At 46.3% G+C, this 24734-nt stretch overlaps 1 protein-coding gene and 1 long non-coding RNA gene across 2 annotated transcripts in view; both read right to left on the reverse strand.

The window, feature by feature from the left end:
• LOC100864650 (uncharacterized) overlaps nucleotides 1–4172 on the reverse strand; it is a 60695-nt gene extending 56523 nt beyond the window's left edge. Inside the window, exon 1 of the mRNA XM_086907516.1 lies at nucleotides 2907–4172. Within this exon, the coding sequence (XP_086763642.1) occupies nucleotides 2907–3086 (180 nt within the window). The 5' untranslated portion in view covers nucleotides 3087–4172. The remainder of the gene's footprint in view (nucleotides 1–2906) is intronic.
• Nucleotides 4173–4494: 322 nt separating this feature from the next.
• LOC147657700 (uncharacterized) overlaps nucleotides 4495–24734 on the reverse strand; it is a 46767-nt gene continuing 26527 nt past the window's right edge. Inside the window, exons 2-3 of the long non-coding RNA XR_015291887.1 lie at nucleotides 13721–13863; nucleotides 4495–4658 (exon numbers count right to left, since the gene is read on the reverse strand). This is a non-coding gene — a long non-coding RNA (uncharacterized LOC147657700). The remainder of the gene's footprint in view (nucleotides 4659–13720; nucleotides 13864–24734) is intronic.

A 24734-nucleotide genomic window follows, 5' to 3' on the forward strand; every position in this document is an offset into this window, starting at 1 on the left:
TTCTTTGAACCGAGCTACTCTCCTTCGACTCTCTCGTCACCGCTTGTACAACGATTTTGCCGCGATTGCGCAATTTTCATGAGGGGGGAGGGAGGAATTTTTCATCGTCGAGAATCCTATCGATGGAAGGTTACCGGAAGAGAAGCGGGTATCCGAAGGATTGATGGCATCTGGTACCAGTTACGAGGATTACCAAGTCTCCCTTCTCTCTAGACAGAAATAGCGGTTGGCATCTAGAAATATTCCTATAATTAACTTTCCATTAACAAGTTGCGCAAGTTAATCCATCGTTAATATCCTTTTTGCTTTGTTTTCGTGGATGGAAACGTGCGCCTTTCCTCCGAATAGTTTTCGGATCAAGAAATCATCAATTATATTATATTTATCGTCGCGTGCGAATCGAGCGTGGATTTGGTGGGAGAGAGTCGTAACAGGTCCTTAAGAGCGGCACAACGAGAGGGCACAAATCCAAGGAGCTGCACGGTGCGCAGGAATGCGTCGAGATATTTCGCGAGTCCTGGGGTGGGGCAAGTGGAATTCCAGCGAGGGAAGAGCGAAGAAAAAGAAGAGGAGGAGGGGGAGGGGAACAAAAGGGAACGAAGCGGGCTGACCGGGTACACAAATTGCCAGCCAGATGGAATCGCTTCTTCTCCCCGCGTTTCATCCCCTCGAGGGACGGTGAAAAAAATCCGTCCTCTTCTCTCGATCGGCTCGCCAATATTCGAATTCGAATCTAATTTCCTGGTTCTCGCGCGTTCAAACGAGGCATTGAAAACTCGCAGCAACGGCGAACGAATAGTGAAAGGCGGTGGTGATTACTCGGCAACGAAGGACGTTGAAAAAGTAGCAAGGCAATTATAGAAATCGAGTCGAGATCGTTTTTTTTTTTATCCGGGTAGAAGAGAGGCGAAACTAGACACGGCTGCAAAGCGGCTCGGGAGAAGGAGCTCTCGTAGGCGGTCGCAGGACGGACAACTGGAACGACAAATTTTCACGCTCTTCTCGCTTTGCTGTTTTTTTTCTCAGAAACAAGATTTCTTCTAACGATTCCAATTTCTATCGCGTTATTACGCGAGTCAGATAAAAAGTCACGTATAAAATTCTCTTTCCTTCGGTCAGACTTATTTTCATAATTTTACATATATATATATATAAAAAGCCTCGAGACGAAAGGAGGAGCAACGTCGAGGAAGCGTTAACTCGGGACGATATGCCGGATATATGCCCTGGACAAAGGGACGGTCGGTCCCCGGGAGAGCGGGCAAAGATTTCTTCGAGACTGAAAAAAGACGGAAGAATCCCAGGTTTCACAGCGTTAGAAAGGCCCGATCCAGATCGCGTCCCCTCTCGACGTCATCCCTTTCTCGGGTCGGGTAATTCTCTCAAGTGGACAAAGAAAGAGCACGGCTCGCTTTCTCATTATCTTAAAAACTGCTCACCGATGTTCCACGACACGAACCAACCTTCTCCTAACGATCCTCGCTCCCCATCCATCCAGGTCGGGCCCGCGGATTCTATCCCGGCGACGAAAAGCCCTCGAGAATCCGTCCGGAAAAAGAGGTCGGGACGACAAAGGATTTCTAATGGAAGACCGACGAGCAGCACCCGGAGGAGGCCTTATAAGGCCAACATCTCGAGAAGGTGGCTCGCGTGCTTCCTTTTGCTCTCTCTCTCTCTCTCTCTCTCTTTCTCATCTCACGAGTATCTCGTGGCGACTTGTGCGAGCGGTCACAGGCGCCTCCGTGGCCGGATTTAGACCGTAAAAAGAAACAGCGAGGAGGAGTTTCGGAAAGACGAGGAGGACAAAGAGGATGATCGTGACCGGCCCCCCTCGATCGATACCTCCTCCTTCCCCCCAACGATTCTCGCGAGACACGCCGAATTTCTGCACGATGCAGAAATTATTCCTTTCTCTCTCTCTCTCTCTCCTCTTGCTTTCTCCATTTCTTTTCTTTCGCATCTTGGAATAGACTCCAAGTCGTTTTACTCCGATAAATTGTAAATAGGGATGCTGATCTCTAGGGAGCTTCGAATTTGGCTGAAACATGTTGAAACATGTTGTTGTTGATTAAATTCCAATCAGATGAAATCGTTTCACAACAATGTTGGCGAAGAGGCCAATATTATCGGCGCGATTAGGGAAATATCGGGATGGAATCGAAGATCGGTCTCTCCGCTTTCGAACGAATCGAGCGTTCAACGCCGGTTGGACGGTGTCGTAAATTATGCAACGTGTACACGCCCGCTCGACTATATCATCGCGTGCGGATATATGCGAACGAAGCATTCGCGTGTACGTAGATTCGAGGGACGATTAGAGAGTCGTTCGAGGAAGAAGAATCGATCGAAGCTCCCTTGTTGCCATACGGGGGTTGTAAAACGTGTCGTTGCACGATCGACCTCTTCTTCCAATTATTTTCGAAAGCGAAAATGTATTACGACGGATCACCTTTTCCCTCGGCTTCTTTTACACGAAGGAATCAGAGGGGATGGATGGATAAATTTGCGAATTGAAACTTTTCGACGAGAAATAGAAAATTGGAAGACGGTATTACGATTGTATCGATTCTACCAAATTTAATCTAATCTTGTCGAGGACAGCAGCTGCGTTACATGGTCGAAATCGTTTGTCCGTGTTCAAACAGCTGCGCTCGAAACGCGAAACGTGTAAAATACAATTCCGATCGATTTCGTACGAGAAGGAAAGAAGGGGAAAGATAAAGTTGCAAGGTCGTTGACGACCTTTCCCGTTCTTTGTTTCAACGCTCGAGCCACGACGTTGAAGGACAACGAAACGGTAATCGCGTACATACTCGTTTCCTCGAGAGTCGATTTTCCGACGTTAGATATTCATCGCGAGGGACAAACAATAATACCTCGAATCACCACCGAGTTTATTGGCTTACCATGTGCAGAAGATCCCTGAGATGAGGGGAACGAGCCGCCACCCTCGAGGACTTTGTTCTCCGGACCGTGACCAGGCTGCCTTCCTTCGCCGACAGGATCCTAGGCATCGTGTTCGATCTCACCAATCGATACTCATCCCCTGGATGCCTTCTCTTCTTCCCGAACGTGCCGCACAACATGTTCCTCGCGCGTTATTCACGTTCAATCGTAATCGTAATGATAAGAGAACGGGGAAGGAAAAAGTAGAATAAAATAAAATAAAATCACTGGTCGAGGATCATCGATCTTTTCGATTCGAATTTTCACCCTCCTGACAATCCCCCTTTCGAGATAAATTCTCCCTGTTCCAACGTTTCCTCCTCCTCCTCCTCCTCCTCCTCCTCCTCCTCTTGCTCCAACGGGTGTGTGTCGATAGGCGAACTGGTCCTCGAGCGAATTCACGAATCCCTTTAACCGAACGCGACGACTGTTACGCTCCTGGGATTCCTATCCGCGCACGGACACGTTCACACAACACCGAAATATTTTTTTCTCGCCGCTACACCAGCATGGCGCCGAGGCGTACAGATTCCTGCATCTATTTAACCGTCTCCACACAGGCTCCACTCCGGCTTCTTCCACAACCAACAACCCTCTTCTCGCCTCCTCTTTTATTTCTCGATGCTCTCTTCTTCTGCTCCTCTCAATCGTGCTCCCTCCACCACTTTCGGCATCTCTTTGCATCCACTCGCTCTCTCTCTCTCTCTCTCTCTCGACCAACCTCTCCCACTCTATCACGGCACCCACGTACTAATTAACCAGCCAACGACGCGTACGCGACGTGCACGTCCCGCTCCACGAGCGATTGTGACGCGGTGGATCGAGGTGATCGACCGGTAAAAGGAACTGGTCGTGATCCCGGCCGTGACGGGATCGTTGCACGCGGGTTTTAAAACGTTCGTCGCGACGCTCCTCGTCGATCCTCGATGTTGCCGATGTTCGATCGATTCATCCTTTGGATGAACGACGTTTCGAGAAACCGATCGGCTCGTGACTGGTTCGCGAATGGATCGGCAGCGAATGGAATCTTGGAGAGGCTTTCCCCCCCCCCCTCCCTCCCTCGGTTCGCTTCTTCTCTGCTCGAGGTCGGGACGAGCGTTGTTTTTTTCGTCGGGGCGACGATCGACGGACGCGATTCGAGCGCGTGCCGATGGTTGCGGATCGGTGGTTGCTTAATTAACGGAATCTCAGCCAGCTCGAGTCGCAGTGAGAGCCGAGAGTCGACTGAAGGCATAAGGCTCCGGTTGTGGTCGTCGAAGGAACCCCACCACGTTGATTTCAACAACACCCGGCACCCAGCCCGACCGGACGACCTGGTCGCGTGGCGCTCGGCACAGATACGCAGTGTTTCTCAAAATCCTCTCCTTTTCCTTTTCTTCCAAACGGATCTCCAGCCCCACCGAATCGCATCGTCTTTCCAAACCGACCACCTCTTTCTCCCTTTTCACTCTTTTATAAACTCGTAAAAATCTTCCTTCCCCTCTACACCTTCTTTCTATTTTTTAAATAAAATAACAACGTTCGACTTGATTCGATAAAAACCAAACGTTAAAAAACGTAATTTCGTTTTATTTTTAGAAATTATTATTTTTACGATTCATTGCACGCGTTCGAAGTTCCTTCTTCTTTCGTATCGTATCGTATACAGACGATGCATACGGCTTCCTCTGGGAACTTGTGTTGCACAACAGAACGGTCCGCACGAGGCACACCTATGGATGAGATAACTTTGAAGGACTCGCTCTACGCGATACAGGATGAAAAAAAAAAAAAAAAAAAAAAAGACGAGGAAGTATCACGATCCGGGTGACCCAGTTCGCGCTCTTGAATTTCAGAATCGTCGTTCCATCCATGCTCCAAGGATCTGTTGCGGCCACGATTATAAATCGTCGCGTTCGATTCAATTTTTCAACGTTTTCCATCCTCAAAGTTTTAAACTCTATCCCTCCTTTTTTCTTTTTCTTCTTCTTTCCAACAACATTTATCGCGACAATAAATATTTCCCTCCGAAATCAATTAATCACGCCGAAGATCGAACGAATATAGGTCAACCGATACATCTGTCAGTCCTTGCGTAATCTCGTTGAATATCGTTATTGATTTCACGTTCGAGCGCGTTCGCTTTTTTTCTTTTTTTCCACCCGTGAATATCTGCGGTTTCGACCACCTCACGAAGGGACGGTCGTTTCTCGCGCCGGACGCGTTATTCCCCTACTTTCCTGCATCCGGAGATCGCCGATCATCGATCGAAAATCAATATCAATTCCTCGAACTGTGAATCCTCGATAGATGCGATTATTGTGTACGTGACGCAATCGTTACTTTTGTTTCTCTTTTACGCGTAAAGTTGTTAGTCTTCGGACGTTAAACAAGATTCCTACTCCTCGCGTTGAGGTAGTAGAAAAATCTAAAGAGATGGACGAAATCTGGAGTAATCGGTAAGAAATCGATATCACTCGAATCGCGAGCACGGAAGAAAAGAGGCGAGCAAACTTTCGCGACCGAAATCGAACGAAATTCGAGAGTGATTAACGGGAACAAAGTACCCTCCTTCTAGCACGCGAACCGACGTCGTGTAACCCGGTGCCAGGTAACTAGCACCGTTCAACCAAATAACGAACGAGTCGATATCGTTCGCTTCGCGAGCAATTTTTAATATTTTCCTCCATCTTTCTATCGAAGTTGACCACCACCACCACCTCCTTCTCCCTTCGTGACTAACAAAACAAATCCAGTGTCCGACGAATTTGCATCAGAATCGGAATGATAAGAATAAAGCGAGGCACGCGACGAGGGTGTTCCACCCCTTCGTGGATACGTAATTTTCATCGTGAGTGAGTCATCCTATTATTGGGAACAGAAACAGCGGTGACCGCCGTCATGGCAGTGTAAATCGAACTCGGATCGTAACTCGCGGTTAGATCTAATTGAATTTCAAGGCGGCGAGACCGAAGATGGTGTTCAATTTTAATTATCGGATAGGATTATCGGGTTGGAGCTGTGTCTCGCCACTTTTCCCTCCTCCTCCTCTGGAGGAAGGAAGGAAGAGACGTTCGTGTGTTAATTAATCCATTGATCGGATTGGTCGGTGTTGAACAACGAGGTCGCAACGAGAACAGTGTGTTCGAAACAGTGTGAATTGAGTTTTCAGCGTAACGAACCAGTTGGAGGAGGGAAAGGGAGAGGTGGTCGTTGCACTTTCTTCTTCGACTCTGCTAAAAGATCGGGTGAGACCTATCGGCGATAAAGAGAACAATAGAAGGTCAACTAGCTTCTGAGGTTCTTAAGAATGAAATACACTGTTGCATTACACTTTCCATATCCTTTTTTTTTTCTTTTGTTTTTTTAAGTGTGTATATATATATTTATATATATGTATGTATTTTTTTTTTCCAACATTTGAAACGAATTATTATTACTTCTTCAAAGGATCGGTCTTCAAAGGATCGCAATTTGCTTTCTCGCGGGAACAATCGCGTGAGAGATAGCAGTGTCCGTTCGTAAGCGGCTGGAAATCGTAAATATGGACTCGAGTATTCCGGAATAATATCTGTTGTAAAGTAATTGAAATTGCCAGCTTCGACCGAGAGGGAAATCCGATCCTAAGAATATCCGCGGGACCATGTTACTTTTCTGAAATCACGAGGAGAGGGGAGGGCGAGCAATTGTGAGAAACTCGATTCGTTCGAGCTCTTGAAACGAGGCCGTGATTCTTCACTCTTAATTGTCATTGGTAATTGCAGCCACTCTTACCGTGACGATTGTTATGGCAAAACGATTGTCAGGACGTTCGTAATCACAAGCGCGGAACTAATTGCGCGAGAAAAGATTCTTTGTTCAATTTTCAAAAAGTTCGATTCGATTTTTTTTTTTTTTCTTTTTCTTTTCTTTGATTCCGTGTATCAAAACTTCGATCGACATCCTTTTTTTTTAACCGATCGCGAGAAACATCGCTTTTGCGAGGAACGAGGTGAGAAATTTGAGAATCTCTGAGTTGGTGCAGGTTTTACCTGAGGGATATACGCATGCGCCGCGACCGACAGATGTTTCCTCCTCGCCAACTGTTGCACGCCGCTGCGACGAGAGGCGAGGCTGCATCTGATTTACCAAAGAAACAAGGAAAGAAAGAAAGAAAAGAAGGAAGGAAGGAAGGAAGAAGAAGGCGAGAGAAGAAAGGAGGAAAAATCCATCTTTCCGTCATTCCTTTATCCAACTCGAGTCCTTGGCAAGAGAGAGAGAGAGAGAGAGAGAACTCTTCGTCGAATCGATACCGAAAAAAAAGGACAGGCCGACACCCGCGCAAGAGGGTGGACCGTCCCCATTTAGAAGAACGCAACCCTTGTGTTGCGTCGTTAAACCTCTCGATCGACCGTGGCGATAAACGAGTTGGAGGCAAGACCTAACCCAACACTGCCGGCCAAAAAGCGAGATTTATCACGCGTCCAATCCCCCCTTCCTTCGATCCTTCCTTCGATGCCTTTACCGTCTGTCCATCGTCCATTTCAATTTCTCCTAGACCCCTTTACGGATGAGCGTGTATTCGAGATTGCGCAACGAAAGAGTCGATCGAAAAAAAAAAAAAAAAAAGAAGGTGACAAACTTCCGAAACTTACCTCTCCTTCATTCCGTTCACCAACTTCCTACTAACTTTCCTTCCTTAGCCTCGTTAACCTCCAAGTTTTCGAATAGAAACGATAGATGGATTTAATTAAAATTACGCGTAATTCATTTCGGCCGAATCGTTCAGACGCGAGAAATATTTCTCGAACAACACCAAGAGAGGAGGAGACGTTCGATTCGATGGAATGGACTCGTCCCTCCATCGAGAGAGAGGGAGAGACAGAGAGCGAGGAGAAGGAGAGAATCGAAGGAATACGAGAACTACAGAGACAGGTTTGAAGGACTCGTTAGAAGTTGCCACGTCGGCAGACAGCATCATCGGTATCGGAACGAGTCACGAACCACCTGCCTTCTGCCTGCCTGCCTGCCTGTCTCTCGCCCTTGCGCGATTCGCGTTACGACCGCGCCGCTCGCAGATTTATCGCTCTACGGAATATCGAGTGGCGAGGGTATCAGGCCGGTCCTTATTACAGCTTATTAAGCGGCAGTAAAACCGCATATCCAGGAACCGGTCACGAGCGAGAAGCAAATCTCCGGTATCACCTGCCTCCTCTCCCTCTCCCCCTTCCTCCTCCCCCTCTTCCCTCCATCGCTGCTGCTACTACTAGCTATTTCAAGAAAGGAAAAGAAATGAAAAAGGTGATTACGACCGCGTATCATCCTATTTCGTCCCCTTCCACGCACGGATTTTCTTCCGAGCGCGGATCGGAGAGATGGATTGGTCGCCTCGTGAGAAACAAAATATTCAGGTTGTCGGCGGGTTTATTGCTTTGGGCCCGTTATCATAAGGTAACAGAGCTGCTCGATGACCCGTTATGTAGAGGAGACGCGTTGCAACGTGTTTCGAGTACTTCGGTGAAAGGTTTCTCTTACATTTTTTTTTTTTTTTTTTTCTTCTTTTTAGAAAAGTAGGCGAAAGTAGAAGATATCCTCGAAGAAGCCGAGAATGAATCGAATATATCATATATATATATATGAGGATACAGAAGAAATATTTTTTTTTTCGCGTTAAAACGATTTAAAGGAAAACGAGCGAGCGAGTCTCGTCTGACAATGAGAACCGGATTTAAAACGCATCCTCTTCTCGCGCACACCTCTCACTTGCATTACCAATTACGTTACGTTACACGATACAACCTACTTCCATTTATAGCCAATACACGTACACGTAATCTCACGAGCAGATCCGTGAAACCGATAGTGACAAACGTAGGCGCAAACTCGACGTATCGCCTACTCGGATCTCGAAAAAGAATCTCCTCCTCATAATTCGATCGAAATAACTCGTCAAAGTATGAACAAAGTTCCGTGATCGAACTTTCGCCAAGATTTTGCTAATTCTGGCGCGTAAATCCGCTTCGAATCCGCGTGTGTTCGATATACGTTCGATATATCCCGGCGATGTTCAATCCAACCTTTTCATCCCGGACACCTTTTCCCTTCCTCCTTGCCTCGTGCTTGCTGGACCAACCACTCTCTTCTATCCCCCGTATTATTATATCCCCCTCTCGCTCGTAAAAGATCCTGTTCCTGTTGGTCGACCGTGTGCCACGACGGTCCAAATCTCGGCCCTCGTCGAGGGGGAGGCGATTGCTTAACGACGCCAACCACCTGCCCCCGTGAAGAGGAACACGTGCTGCAGCTACGAGGCAGCTGCAACCCAAACGACGACGCAGGAGACGGGACAGGCCTGTTTCCGAGGTGTTGAGAGTGTTTCGGGGATACAGATATCCCCGAGCAGCGTCGAGCGCGCCTCGCTTCTTCTCGAACCTTCCCCGCCCATCGTTTCCACCATTAATTAAAGAGGAGAAATTAACGAGATATATCGTCGACGACAAGAAGCTTCGAATTCAAAATGCACGCATCCTCGATAATTTAATGTAATCTCGAAACTTTAACAGAGGAGTGGAGAGATTTCGAAGAGACGAATCTTTAAAAATTCCTACCGACAGTAGTATTTCCAGTTCGCTTCACAGATCTCGAAAAAGATTAGGAGAGGAGGGCAACAGATGGTAGACAGAACGCGTGGCTGATGCTAGATACAAGTTTTCCTTTCATTTTCTTTCCTATTCATTCGAAAAAAAAAAAAAAAATAACGTTCGTATCAGGGAAATTCGTGCAGTTACTTTAACCACGATTAGTAAATTATCATTATCACCAGTCTATTTTCGACTTGCTTTTGCGCGAGGCCACTGCGCTGCGGACAAAGAATAAGTTCATTCATCGTCTCTTATCCCAAGTCGAAGAAGAAAAATGGCATTGATTTCGCGAGGCGAGGCCGATAATAACGATTCGGTTGAGGAAAACAGAAGCCTCGTTGGGGAACGAGAGGATCGCCTTACGAGGGAGTCGAGGAAGCAGAGGAAGAAGGGCCGTCAAATTGCAGCTGCCACTGGGCACGTGGATCGAACAGCTACCTGACCTATTCCCTCCGCTGTCTTTCGTCTTCTTCTTTTCCAACGCTTTTCTCCCTGCCCTTTTCACGCACAACGCGCGGCCGAAAATTAACAAAAGAGAATCTATCGTTTCTCGAAACCAGGTGGTAGCCACAGGTGATGGTCCAACTTGTTCTTTTGAATTTTCGATAATGGACAATGGCGTCCATTTATATTTCATTAACGAGCCTTTCGAGTCGAGAAGAATCGAGGATTTTTATTGCGCTTTTCACCAATCAAATATCAGGATCACGATTGGTCGATTGATCGTGATTGAAAAAAAATGAAAAAAATTTCCCCTCTTCCTTCTTCAAACATATTCATGCGGGCCTAAAAATTTATCCGTTTCATATTCGATATAACGATTCATTTCGATTAATTTCGTACGGAGAAATTTATTCATCTGTTCCCAGCGAAGAGAGCGCGAACCGATTCTAGGAAATTTTTCGTTCTATCAATGAGATCGTAGGGAATTACAACCGGATATAGTAATATCGACGGACAAAGGTTCTCGTCGATTAACAATGCTAAGAAGAGCCGCACGGATGCGGATACAACGAAGCCCGCATACTAATAGCCGCCGGAAGTCCTCCGACATTTGTCTATTTTACCGCTGCACGTATATAATATACCTCGTCGTTTCGTATAACGCGATTCTTGCCTTTATTATTATGTCAAGGACTGAACCAACTTGTCGAAGGACAATCGCGAATGTAATTATTTCTAATTAATGATCCATTATGAGCAGCAAGATCGCATACGAATGCAACGATACATAATGAGAAACAATTCGAGATCTGAGAAATACGATACGATTGATTTCTCGAGGATCGGGATTACGATATTAAAAATTTGAAATTTTTTAAATCGATCCGTTCGAAATTTAAAAAATTATTAGGAGAAAAAAGATGTTATTTCATCGTTTTAACATTAATTTAACATTATCTTATATTTTTTAGAGTAACATCTCTCGCTCAACTCGCTGCATTCGCGCCGCGCGTATTTAAATTCCGAAGCGCATTGCGAGCGCAAGGTCTGAAACTTTACTGGCGATGGATAAAACAGGGAACTGTATCGAGTCGGTAATATACTCGACGAAGATAATTCGAGATATACGAGAATCAAATTCGAGCTTGAAATATTAGATCGCGCTGGAATGAAGGGAAAAGTTGTAAATTGTAAAAAAAGACAAATTTCCTTCTTTAAAGGAGGAAACGTTTCGTTAAATAATAAACTCTTTCTCTATCTTTGTTATACTATTAAAAAAAGATTAATTTAATTAGAAGCAAACACGCGAGGAGATACGTTCCGATATATCTCGACACGATGCGTCTATTATTAATATTTTCATTGAAAATGTTTATTCAATATAATGACACGATAAAAGCGAATAATAACGAGAGAGAAAAATCTAATCTCTTCCCGACGATAAATGTAACAACAATGTTATCTGGTGTATGCCAATTAAGAATTGTATTCATCATCAAGAGGACAAATTAACATCGTTGCAGTTTCATCTGCATTCTCGGAATTCAATTGTGCGATTCGCCGCTCCTAAGAGAGAAATCTTATACGTGACGTGTAACGAAACCATGGAGCGAGAGATAGAACCATTGTCCACCGTGTATAATTCGTTTTTAACCCCGTCTCTACAATTTCAATCTATCGAGAAGAATATTTTCGAAATGATGAACGTTCGCGCAAATTTTAAAGGGTATCGCGTAGAAACGACGAGAAAAGCGAAACGATTCGATTCGATCATTGATCAAACGGATGGAAGAAAACGAGCGACGAATATCGAGCCTCCGTTCGTTGATCGATCGAGCCGATATCCGGGGGGCAGGGGAGGGGGGGGAGGGGATTATATTGAAAAAAATGCCGAGATTTTTAACGATAGAATCGCGTGTACTCCAATATTTGCGAATAGGCCTCTGTCGAGGTCACCGACCACCGCGCTGCAACGTTATCCATTCCGCGTTGGCCAGGTTATCGATCCGTGCACAGGCGCCTTGACCGACCTCCGATGCATCGCCAAGTGCAAGTGCAAAAGCTCTCTCACCTTTCCGCTCTCGGACAGGAAGGATCCGGCGCGCGCATCGCGCTAGACAGATAATCGAACACCTTCCCTTACGTACGTACGTACGTACGAGCGTTGTTGCACGCGCAACGCTACCTAACTTTACGCGACCGATATCGTTCGTGGCGTTAACATTTCCAGGCGTTTCTTCTTCTTCTTTTTTTTTTTTCTTTTTCAAGCTTTCTTTTTTTTTTTCCCTTCTTCTTCTTTTTACGTTATCTATGTAGAGTAGCACGTCTATAAGAAAGTCGAACCGTGATTATTACGGATAAATGCGCGCAAAACACGAACGGACTTGATTAAATTGACGTCTCGACATACTTTCCTGCACTTTCGATCGGGCTATTTGTTTCGTTCAATAACGTTGCTTTCATTGTTGTTAGAAACTTGTTAGAAACTTTCACCGATGCTAGATAGCTTGATTTTCGATAAAATGTTCTTACTTACTCGTCGTTTTACAATTATAGAAATCACTTTGTATAATAATTAGTCGTTTGATCGGGCGCAGCGTCAACGAATAATTCCAATTCTGTTAATTCTGCCTTAATCGAACAGTTTGTGATGCAGGATTATAATTGATTAAATCTGGTAATATCGAAATATCGAACGGTTTCGATGCACGCGTCTCACTTTACGCTGTTCCATTACGTTTCATCATCATTTTATCCACCGCCCTAAGTCCGTTGTAACTCGTATCCTCGTTTGCGCACACAAAATCCCGCTGCTATTCGAGCTTTCGAAAAGCTGGTTAAATCGTTCGAATTCGAAGAATCGCGAGGGTAAAAGTGCACGCACACGGGATCGAGCATGGAATGCGTGGCTATCGATTTTCCACGGCAAGTCCAAGTACAAGTACTACGAGAAACTGTTTCGATCGTTGATTGCTACTCGCGAACACGTTTAATCTATCTTCCGAGTAAGTGAACTCTTCGCATCTATCGCGCGTCGCCGCCTTCGAGATACGGACGAGCAACCGTTCCATCTCCCTTCCCTGCGTGATTTTCGTTTATTCCAACCAAATTCCCATCCCCCGTTTTAAAATTCTCTCTCTTAATCGTCGACGCGCGTGTTCCTCGAAGAAGATGAATTATTTGGAAAACGATTCCAACGTTTTTACGGATTAAACGGATAATTCGAAGAAAGTAATTGAAGGAACAGAGAGCGACGAGGAGATGGAAAGTTGGTCGGGCAAAGTTCGAATCGCGATCGCGTCAATTGTCGACAATTTGTCGCTTTGCGGCCTTCATTGTGCTCTCGAGAACTTCGAACCGTTCGCTCGGTTATCGACCACGGCGATAGCGAACATCGAATTCGTCGCGGAGAACAGATCGAAATCTCGTTCGTTCTCATTGTGTCCAAGATTTATACACGCCGTTCACGGAATTGCGCGTATGTATAGTTTAGAGAAACTTTAGTAGAAGTTTTAGTAGAAGTAGAAACGGTCGTGTCTTTTTTCTTTTTTCTTTTTTTGTTTTCGTAACGAAACGACCCTGCCGAATTATTATTTAGATTACACGTCAATTGACACCAATTGACCGGCGTGGCAACTACAATGTGGCAACGAGACGCCTCTTCTCCACACCGATTCGATCGCGTAGCGGCGATTATTACGGCGATTATTAACCAGAGAAAAACTACTCACCACGGTCAGGCTGTCCAACTCGCCGAGCCATTCGTTCAAAAGTTGTTCCGGGTCCGTCTCGTTGTCGCTGTCCTCGCCTTCCTCCTCGTAGCGCTCCATGACGTCCGTCCTTAATCCAGCTCCACGACGGCTCTCCTTATCCTCTGCAAGAACACGCGCTTTTTTAATTCCAAGCCATTGGACGAGCACGATTCTCCCCCGACAGAAACGAATGCATTTCGCCCGATAATTCTCACCGCTTAAAACCACTCGCTGTAACCTATCTAAAAGAAGCCCTTTCGCGCCACCTTCGCTCCCTTCAACGACACTCGGCGCGACACAATCGGAAAGGAGAGGGTTCCGAAAGGAGAAGAAAGGAGATTGGGCGAGGACTCGAAACGGAATTCGAACCCCTGATCTCGCACCCCTCGAAAATGCCCGCTAATGGGCCACGGATCGCGAACAACGGATCGCGCGACTCTTCACTCTCATCGATCGCGCGATTAGCCGCCTGTTCACCACGGGTGCATTAAAGGAACCGACACGATCCGAGATGATGCATAGGAGGATAATATACGAATTCGAGGCGACTTTTCTCATTATTTTCTTGATTGACTCTCGCGACAAGTCGAAGCACGGAAGGTGGATCTTTCGAATAGGACGGATGGAATTTATTTCACGGGTTGTTTCGTTATTACGAACGAAATTTTATCAAACGAAAACTTTCCACAGGGGAATCGGGAACAGAGCGGAGGAGAGCGGTTAAAGGTAGGCACGCGGGCGCAAAAGTGGAAACGCGCGAGAACTGTCGTGGTCGTGTCCCACTTTAGGACGAGGCAGGCATGAAAAATGAAATACGAAGGAGCGGGCGGGGGAAGCCGGTAGCGAAGGCATAAACGCGTGACGCTGACACACGCGTAGCAAAGGCGAGCGCAGCAAACATTGAAAAAAACAGGTTGCGGCGGGCAGAAGAGGAGCGTGACGCACTCGTTAGTCACCGTCCTCCTAGGCTGCCACCAAGAAAGAAAACTTGGTAAAAAAGTTTTTGAACTCGGGCCAAGTGGTTCCAATTGCCAAACTTAGCCCGTTCGTGCGAACGCGTTGCTTCTTCCGCTTCTTCCTTTCTTTTTTTTTTCTTTTTCTTTTTCTTTTTTCTCGCTTTCACCAGCGAAACGAACGATCCTGCGCGAATTTCGATTCGAATCACCCACTTAGATTTTTAGACACGAGACGACAAACGAGTCGAGTTTCTTCCCTCTCGTCACAGAGAGAGAGAGAGAAAGAGAAACGAGTGGAAAGATGGATGATTTTTACCAAGAATCGACACGCGAATCGATCCAACGATGAATGCGACGACGTGACGCATCGATCGATTCCTACATTGCAAACGAGATATACCTATACGTCCTGTTTCCACGACACGTGCGATCACGATCGTGTCACCGATATATTTACACCACGCGCCTCGAGATTCTCTCCATGTTTTACCATCGAAATTCCATCGAAAGAAATTCGCGTTTTTTTCGTTTTTCACGAATTTTCCAAACCGGAACAAAGAAGTCTCGAAAAGACGAAGAGGAGAGAAAAGGTATCTCTCTCTCTCTCTGCGTTGAAGAACGGTTGCACGCGAAAGGGTTGAACGCTTTCGTTGGCCGGGTTTTCAACGAATTTGCCGGCAGCATTTGCGAATAACACGTTTTACGGCGACGAACGGCGAAAGGGAAGGGGTGTGTTCGCGTCTCGTGACTCGAATGGTGGTTCGCGCGTGATAATAAACACCGGAAGCGGCGAGGAAAAATGCCAGCAGGCAGAAAAAAACTTTCCTCTGGTGGAGGATCAAAGTGTGCCTCGACTCGCCTCGCTCGTTGCGAGCGAGCGTGCAATCTCGGAGGGGAGGGAAACGCAAAGCTCGGTCGTCGAAACGCGTACACCTTGCCGCCGCCCCCCCCCCCCTCCAACCTTCGTCCATTTCGGCGAAAAAATAACTATAGAAAAACGCGGTGGCGTTTTGTTATACTCGTTTTCCCTCATATTCTCCAACCAACGTCTCAAAGTGGCAGAGCTTTGCTATTCGTTCGAGAAGGAAGTTTGAGCCCGCCAGAGTGGAAAGAATTACTGGAAGAATTTCCAAGAATGCGCGACTTCCCTCTTCGCGCGGGATGATTTCATCTCGAAAGAAGAAAAAAGAAAAATCGGAATTGGAAAGACAGAAGAAGAAAGAAAACTGGAAAGAAAGTGGTCGTCGCGTCGAGGATAAACTTCGTACATACATTTAAGACGGCTTTTTACGATTGCGTGATGAAACATATGTATGTATCGTAGATATTATTTCAATCTCTCCTGTGTTTCTTAAAATTTCTCGATAACGCTTATTATTTCTCGGAGACAAAAGACGGGAAGAAAGAAATCTCATCCTGTTAATACCCGTCCCCAGTTTGAGGAGAACACAATTTGCAATAAAAAGTGAATGAGCAACAAGCAGTTCGCACTTCGAAGAAACGTATTCCCCGAGAAATTCACGTCTCGGTTCATCGCTGACTAACTGTACGCCTTTTTACGAGGTATATTATAGCAACAAGGTCAGCGAGTCAGCGTCACGGCAATCAATTTCCCCGCTTTAAGGAGCTACACGTCCGGCGCAAATCGTGTCCTTCCTTCGTCAAACATCGCATCCTCGATAAACGAATCTTTCTTTCACGGAATAGAAAATCAACTCGATCGCGTTCGAAGAACATTTTCCCCCATTTCTTCACCTTTCAAACGACTGCAAACTCGTGCAAAGAGGCAAATACTTTCAAAAACTTCATTCTTAATTCCACCGATTTTCATTCTGGGATTAATCTGGGAAGAGAACGAATTCTTCCTATAATCGATCAAGAATTTTTACTCCGCTACTCGAAGCTTGTTCAAACCGATAGCGACAGAACCAAGTTTGGAGAATTGGGATTAAATTCTCTGAATCGAATTTACATTCGATAGACACGAATTCCTACTATACGTTTCCAGCTATACGTACGACTACAGACCTAACCCAGTTACGTTCAAATTGCATAGCAACGAGCGTACCGATTACTTCCGTTCCGATTACGATTACGAAAATCCTTACGGTCGATCGGTTTGATCGACGACGATGATCAAGGATCGGCGTACCGTTGGTCGATCGGTGATATTTCCCGTTCGACCAGACGCGAGAGCGTGAATCTCTGAGGGAAAAGAAAGAAAGAAAGAAAGAAAGAAGGAAAGAGACGCGCGCGCGTGTGTACGTAGGGATATGCAAAGTTGGCGCGGGATAGCGGCGAATTAACCGCAGAAATCGATTTACTTCGGGCGGGGTTAAGTAACATTTTATGTAGGCTGGCGGAGGAGAGGCGACGCGTTACCTCGATTGTAAATCAAGCGGAAGAGAGCCCACGCGCCCTCCCCGCCACTCGGCGGCCTCTAATTAACCGCCGATTAACGGGCTCGTGATAAATTCTTACTCCTCGCGGAGGATCGACGACCACTCGCTCGCCAACCGTTTTCGCAATCGACGCGACGTAGGAAAGGAACGGAAAGCAAAGTCGCTTAAAACCGGTTGGAACCGAAGTCGTTGAATATTTGGAGGGACGATTTTGCGCGCGCGATTTTTCTTTTCCTCTTCGTTCGAGGAGGAAAAGAGAGCAGAGTGGGTATACGAAGAGGGGGGGAGGAATTGTTTGGGTCGGATTGGCGAACGAAACGGCTCGACAATCGGAATTTATCGGCGATTACTCGTGGCGCAATTACTCGAAATACCGCGAACACGATCCTCGTCTACGGAATCCGCTTTGCAAACCGAATGACAAATGGATCTGACGTAATTCACCGAGACGATCGGCGGTCATTGAGATTCCATCCTGGTCGCCTTCTTCTTCGCCTTCGTCGCCGCCCCAACAGCGCTCGCTTTTGTCTCTGAAATTTTCCGCGTTACGTAAACAAAACTGTTAAAAGGACAATCGTCCGGGAATTTCAATCGATTCTCCATTATTGTTCGACGTAATTCGCGTTGTTTATCGCGTACATCTATTTTTGCCTCTCGAACGAATCTGCCAATTTACGAATCGGCGAGTGGAAAAAAAAAAAATTTACCAACGAAACAATGGAAGAATCGAAAATCTGGAAATCTGCAGCGAGAAATGCGTCAGCGTCGGAATCCGCGATCAGAGTTCGCCACGAGCAGTGACGATCTCTGCATTTTCGATAATTCGATGAATCACGCGATACGTTCACGCGATCTGGTCCACGCTATGCGCATGTACGGCGCAATACAATAACGTCCACGACGAGGGAAACGAGGGCTTCGCGATCGACAATTTTACGTAATACAGGTCGGAGAGAAAAGAAAAGAAAAGAGGGAGGGAGGTATAATTTCTTGCACAGAAGTTGCGCGACTATGTGTCATCGATAAATATAAGCGTATCTCGTTACGTTATAACGTTGAGTAGAGCGTCGAGCGTGTTTCTTCCGTTTGGTAGCTATGGATATATCGTGCGACGAATGAAAAATTAATTTCTCTTCGTAACTTTGCTTCGATACTTTGCACGCCACCTATTAGATCTTACGTTAAATACGTAATATTATTAAACTCAACATCGAGATCGTATTCTCGCCCGTTAATCCGAAGAATATCGACGACGATAATGGATCGATGGATCGATGGGATAATTATATAAATAAACTAGTAAAATATGGTAAAATTGAATTTTGAACGCGAGACTTTTCCCCTTCGATCTGTTCACTCGATGCGCTAATAAAAAAAAAAGAAATATCTCTCGCGTCACTGGAGCGCGATATTAGAAGCGCGTTTTTTGCCGCAAAAAAAAAAAGAGAAAGAAAAAAACTCCCACGCGACCTTTCCACTTCTTTTTTTCGCGATTCGTATTTAATATTCAGAGCGGGTAATATCCGTATACGACGAGCATGGTCGTATTTCAACCGAGGCTCTCCCCGCGCGGGGATCGTAAATAACCAAAGTGGCGAGTAACAAATTGCGCGTTGTAACAAAATTTAATTCACAACTTTCGCTCGTATCGGCGTACAATAAGTACTCGCCGTTGATTTTCTTTCGCTCGGTTCAAAGTGTATCTCCATTGAAACGCAACAGCGTTGAATGCGCGAACGGCGAGGATTATTCGCGCCTCTTCTCTCTCCCCCCGAAACGTTATTGCATTCCATTCGACGCAATAATCCTGATTCGCAGGTAATTACCGTGTAGCGGGATGAGAGAGAAACGAGTTTATCGCAAAGGCTGCGGTGGATGTCCTTGCAAGGTTTTGTTACACGACTCGTACGGTGTCGCGAGTATTTTATCAACAGGCGCGAGGTGTAAATTTTCTGTTCGTTACGTTACGGTGTCGCGATATCAACGTGAATGTTAAAACAATCGTTATCGAAGCGAGGAAAGAATGCGTCACATGCTGTGCTGCTCTTGCCCTTGTCCTCCAATTAACCCGCGCGCGTGGAATTTTCACAAAAAGTCGTTTCGAATGCCGTCCTCCACTCGATCGTGTATCGAAGAGGAAGGAAAGACTTTGCTCTCCTCGCAAGGTTTTTGCCGTTCGATGAAACCGTGCATAGAACGGAACGCAGGCCGGAGAGATATCGATTTGCCCGATTAATAATGTAACGATCTGGCTTAGGGAGGCTTACCGCTACATCGACGTACGTGGTTCGTTGCGCAAGTATTGTGCGTGTAACTTAGGCGTGGAAAGAGCGGCAAAGAGTGGCCGCTTCTTCTTTCCTCTCGAAATAAAACGAATCGACGAGAAGATGTTTTTCCGTTCTGTTCCATTTTTTCAGTTATATGCGTGCGTGTGATACGTTAAAGATCAGAAGGATGAAAGTTCAAAGGGGAGAAGTCATATTCGGAGGGAGGGTAATTTAATAGGAAGGGTAGAAGCGCTTTTCGGGTATATACACGATACACGATACTGCACAGCTTTCTGGTTCGAACACGCCTCCTAGGCATGTTAAAATACGATTTAACAGCGCCCTCTTCTTGTTGTCCAAGTTGAAATTTAGCGCGACACAACATTTTCAATTATGGAAATGCACGTTTCGACCAATGTAACAATCATTTTGCTACGGAAATTAATTTATTCTCCGACGTCTTGCGTTTTCGTTTCAAAGAATTAAATTTCTTTCTTCGCACGCGTGATATGTGTACGGAAATTCTGGCAAACGCCTGGAATATTCTAAATCGAAGATTTTCCGAAGGACGAAGCAGGCGCGAAAACACGCGACGTTATCGATTCTCGCGTCTCATCCTCCTGCATCCGAATGCGTTTCGATGAACGGTGTTCGCGGTGAAACGAGATTTTCGAAAGCTATTTTTGCCAAACCGTGAAATAAAACTTTTAAAAGTGGTCCTCGAAACGTTGAAACACGCGTTTTAAAATTGTTCAGAAAAATCCCACCACCCGTCTATCCTCTCTTATTTTAATAAACGTACTTTTTATTATGTATGCGACGCACCGCAAAACCCGTCGAAATGTTTCTCCGCGCGAAAGCGAGTAGGACGATATCGAGTGTGCGCTGCTTTTTAATTTAATCTCTTTTTTTTTTTTCCCTCCCCATCGCCACGCGTAACATCGATCTAATCTCGTCCAAGCTCAAACTCAAACTTTCGATTATTATGAAATTTCACGCGAACGTGGAAATTCTTCCCACTTTTTCCCACATCCGATTTCGATCGAAAAATAGATCCAAGGAGAGATCGATCGAACCCCCTCGAGTTGTTTGATCGACGTTTCCCTTTCGCGTAAAATCGACTTTCTCCAAATAAGCACCGTGACGAACAATTACACCGGCGATCGGTAATTACCGGTAGCTCGGCAATCGTTTGTTCGACATGTGTTCCATCGCTCGTCCGCGCGAAACCTGATCGTGCGTGAAGCCGCCAATTTACACGGTATTCAGTGGCGGCAAGTATCCCGTTTCAACGAAGAGTTACTCGCGAAGAAATCGATCCCCCCAAGAGGGATCGAGAAAAACGCTCGAGACGCATCACGGTCACGGTCACGGAGCCCGTGATTATCCGATCCGAAAATTCCGCCACTATTCTCGCCTCGTTCGAAAACGTTGGAAAACGTTGGAGAACGATGAGAGAAGGGGAAGAGGGGGAGGGGAAAAAAAAAAAAAATACTTTCAACGATCCATCAACCGGTTAAAATCTAATTAAGGACGAGGAAAGGAGAACGGAACGCGAGGATAATCCAATAAATATATATGGAGAGGGGGAATCAAAGAGCAACAGATTTCTCTCGTGGCCGAGTCTCGAGAGCCACCGATCGGTTTCGATCTTCCGGCCCCGTTTCTAACGCATGCGTACGGTGACCGCAAACTCGAAATCCAACGAGACGCGACACCATTGATCGCTGTTAACGTCCACTTCGTTTTGATCTGCGACCTGCGATGGACGCTCGAGATGTCGCCATCTTCCGGGAAATTTGCTTTTCGTGTCGAAAAATAAGCTCGGCCTGTTTGCTCAACGAAGAGAGAATCCGATCATGACATATACGATCGAGGGAAAAAGAATAAATTCGAAAAATTCCTTCCACGTTCGAATCCTCCTCCGTGTTTACCTTTCGAGGATCCCGCTTCCTTAAATCGCGCATATTTGCGATTCGTTCCGCATCCCGGCAAGGTAATCCGAGCCCCTACACCGACGACGACGGACGACGATGGGGAGATCGATGGACGGAGATGGAGGGCGTCCAACGGTTCGACCGGCGGATAAAGTCAAGCGATATCGATTCCTATCCATCTCAGCATCCACGCTCGCATTTATTTACACACGCGTGTAGATCGAATTGCACGCGTGCCCATCTGACACGGCCTTTTAAATCCCTTCCCTCGAATACGAATACGAGCATCGTGATTTCTCCTTTTTTTTTCCCTTTCTTCTTCGACGCACACTTGCCGAGAGAAACGCTCGCTCGCCGATCACCGTCGATCATCGATTTGCCGACGTTTCATCGTGGCAAAGATCGATCCAAAAGGTTAAAAAACGATAAGCTTGCGCCGGCATGTTGGGCAACGTTTTATCGAGGAGCATCGAGCAAACGAGCCGTCTGAGTCGCGCGTCCATCGGGATGCCAATTTCAAGCTTGTTTGTCCTCGGTTTCCTCGTAAAGGGAGTGGATGTGAATAACGAACGAGAGACGAATCCATATCCTTCACGGAGGATTCCATTCACGAGGAGGACGGGGATGAAAGCGATACAACAGGCTCCCCTCCTGGATTACAGGACAAGTTCCGCGCGAAACGCGGAGACGTTTAATAATTGAGAAAAGCAACGGGTTGGGCAAAAAAAAAAAAAAAAACGGGAGCAGTCGAGGTTCGAAACTAATCTCGATACCCACTCTCGAGGGGATGCGACACGACCACGCGATTCGATCGATCGATCCTCGTCGATCCAGGTATCGCGATTTACTCGTTCCCTTCCGTTCCAATCCGTTTCGGTTTTTCCCCCATGCTCGAAGGGAGTTGATTCTCGCGACAACTTTCTCGGGGATCGAGAAGATCGTTCGCGAGTTGTCGTTCCGGGTGAAAGTTTCGCCCGGTGAAACGCGACGAGGACCACACTCGCGTCGGTGACACGAGTGGGTGGTTATAAGCTGCGATTCTACCGCAGTTAAGAGTTAATTCATTTCTCGTAATTTTCCCCACACGATCTGTCCGAGGAGGAGAAATATTCGGGGAGCATCGGTTCTTCGAACGATTGCGGCGAGGTTAAAAATTGTTGGAACGGGTTTGAAAAATCTTCTTCCACGGATTGGAAACAGAACGGACTCGATTCGAGTCGTTTCTCGATCCCGCGAACGGATTATTACCACTTCTTATATATTTGTTACTTGGTAAATTTATTACGCTTTCGTATTAAATTTAAATCGCGTTTCAAACCACGTTGACGATTCGTTTCACGGATACATCGCATAATTTTGTTGGGTCGTTTTATGCCCACGATTCGATTCCATCGTAAATAAACCGATATATCGATAAAAAGGATCGGAGGCTTGGAAGGCCTCGACATTTCGACGGGTTCTCGATCGAGTCGGGAATATATATATATCGCGATCCCCAATCTGCCCACGTGGCGGACGTCAACGTCTCAATAAGAAGGCACGATGCGTGGCCCGACCAGCGTAAGTCGGTAAAAATAAACGAAAGGAAAGGAACCGGGGCCATTCCGTACAACCATTCCTGGCCGAGATGCGACCGGAACGGTACTCGCTATACGTATAAACCGTGTACCTTCGCCCGTGGCGATACCAAATATAATAACACCTCTTCGATTTCGATTTCCAACAGCTACCGTCCTACCTACAATTCGAGGATTTCCTCGAGACGTCGGGAATAGGGTAAACACGAACAGGGAACAGACAGTATCGCTGAACTTTGCGGAATCGAATTCCAACTGGCTTTGTTTTCAAATTGATTCAAAATAATTCTCTCTCGAACGAACATCGAACGAATTACGACAACGTATCGAATTTTTCTAATCGCGATCGATTCTTCGTTCCAAAGAAAATTTTATCCGAATTAAAATGGAAATTGATCGGTGCGACGTTGAGTCGTTGATCGAGCGCAGCTGTCGTTTACAATTCGAGCGGCCATTGTCGCGCGAAATTCCGCGCGATCGCCTCGTTAAAATATTTGCCTACGCGGAGGAATCGAGTTCTGAGCGACCGAGACGCTGTCATCGACGTGTCATCCGTTCCAATCCTCATAATATCCGATCGTCACGCGACGCGCCAACCATCCGTCAACGAAACTCGAGTCGTTGCGGACATCGATCCAACTCCCATCGATGTTTCTCGTCCCGTATTACCTTTGCACGCTCACCAATTTACATCCGCTCGACAAAAATTACCAAAGCCATCGAAGATGCGGCCCGTCACTATCTCTATTTATACGACTCCTCTCCCGTCGATCCGTCGATTACGAACCGGATGCGCATGTGTTTCTTCTTCCCTCTCCTCTTCCTTTTTCCTTTTTCTTTTTCCTCTTCTTTTTTTTCCGCCAAGAGTTGGTGGAACGTTGGTGGGATGCTTCTCTTACGCACGCTGGATCGCTGACTCGAAAACAAGAGGGGAAAGAGGAGAAAGAGGAGAGCGGCCGGGTTATGAATGGAAAATATGTTTAACGGTTCCAAAGTTGGTTCCATCGTCGCATCGTCCGTTCGGAGGATCATCTCTCCCCTATCTCTCCCTATCGCTCTCTCTATCGCTCCTCTTACCGAGCCAGCCAGTCATTACAAAGGGAAACGAGTAATTTGAATAAATCAAACGACGACGAATTAATCACGCTCCCGCGTGTCTGTCGCTTCATACGCCTTATTTATTCCGCTCCGCTTGTTTTTCCCTTCTTTTCTCGCCGATCCATCGAAGAAGGGACCATCGAACAGATTTTATTACGAGATATTGCCACGTTCTCGGCTAACTCGACGAGGAGAGAAGAAGAAACAGGCGTTAAAACAGATCTCCCTCCCTTCATTTTCTTTTCACCGCCTGCGCAAGATTCCAATTCCTTTATTCTCGTATATATACAATGTGTATATATATTTTTTCCATTCCCTCACCTTCCTCTCTTCCCTCCCTCGCATTATCACCATTCCTCTCGCCTCTCCTTTCTCTCTCGAGATCATCCTCCGTCGAGGTCGAGCGCAACGCGACGTTTCGATTCGCGCCACAAAAGGAAGAAGAGGCGGTGTGGCTGTGTGGTTGAAACGAGACGACGACCAGGAGAAAACGAAGCGACGAAAGGAAACGGGGGAGCTTCCAAGTTACGCTACCTCGCTTTCGTACACCTTCGATCGTCCTCTTTCTCTCCGGCCAATCGAATTTTTATTCTATTCCCCGGAAAACGAGTCCATCGTTTTTTTTCACATCGAGCAAACTTGCATCCCCTTTTCGATCGTACGTGTGGTTGCGAACGAATGTCCGAAACAGAAGAGGAATAAATAGGAAGAGGAGGGGAAAATTTTCATTCATCGCGCCTCGTTATTTTGCCGCGT

This window comes from Apis florea, unplaced genomic scaffold, assembly GCF_048593485.1.
Source record: "Apis florea isolate Af1SG1 unplaced genomic scaffold, ASM4859348v1 contig_2897_pilon, whole genome shotgun sequence".
In the NCBI taxonomy this organism is placed as follows: domain Eukaryota; kingdom Metazoa; phylum Arthropoda; class Insecta; order Hymenoptera; family Apidae; genus Apis; species Apis florea.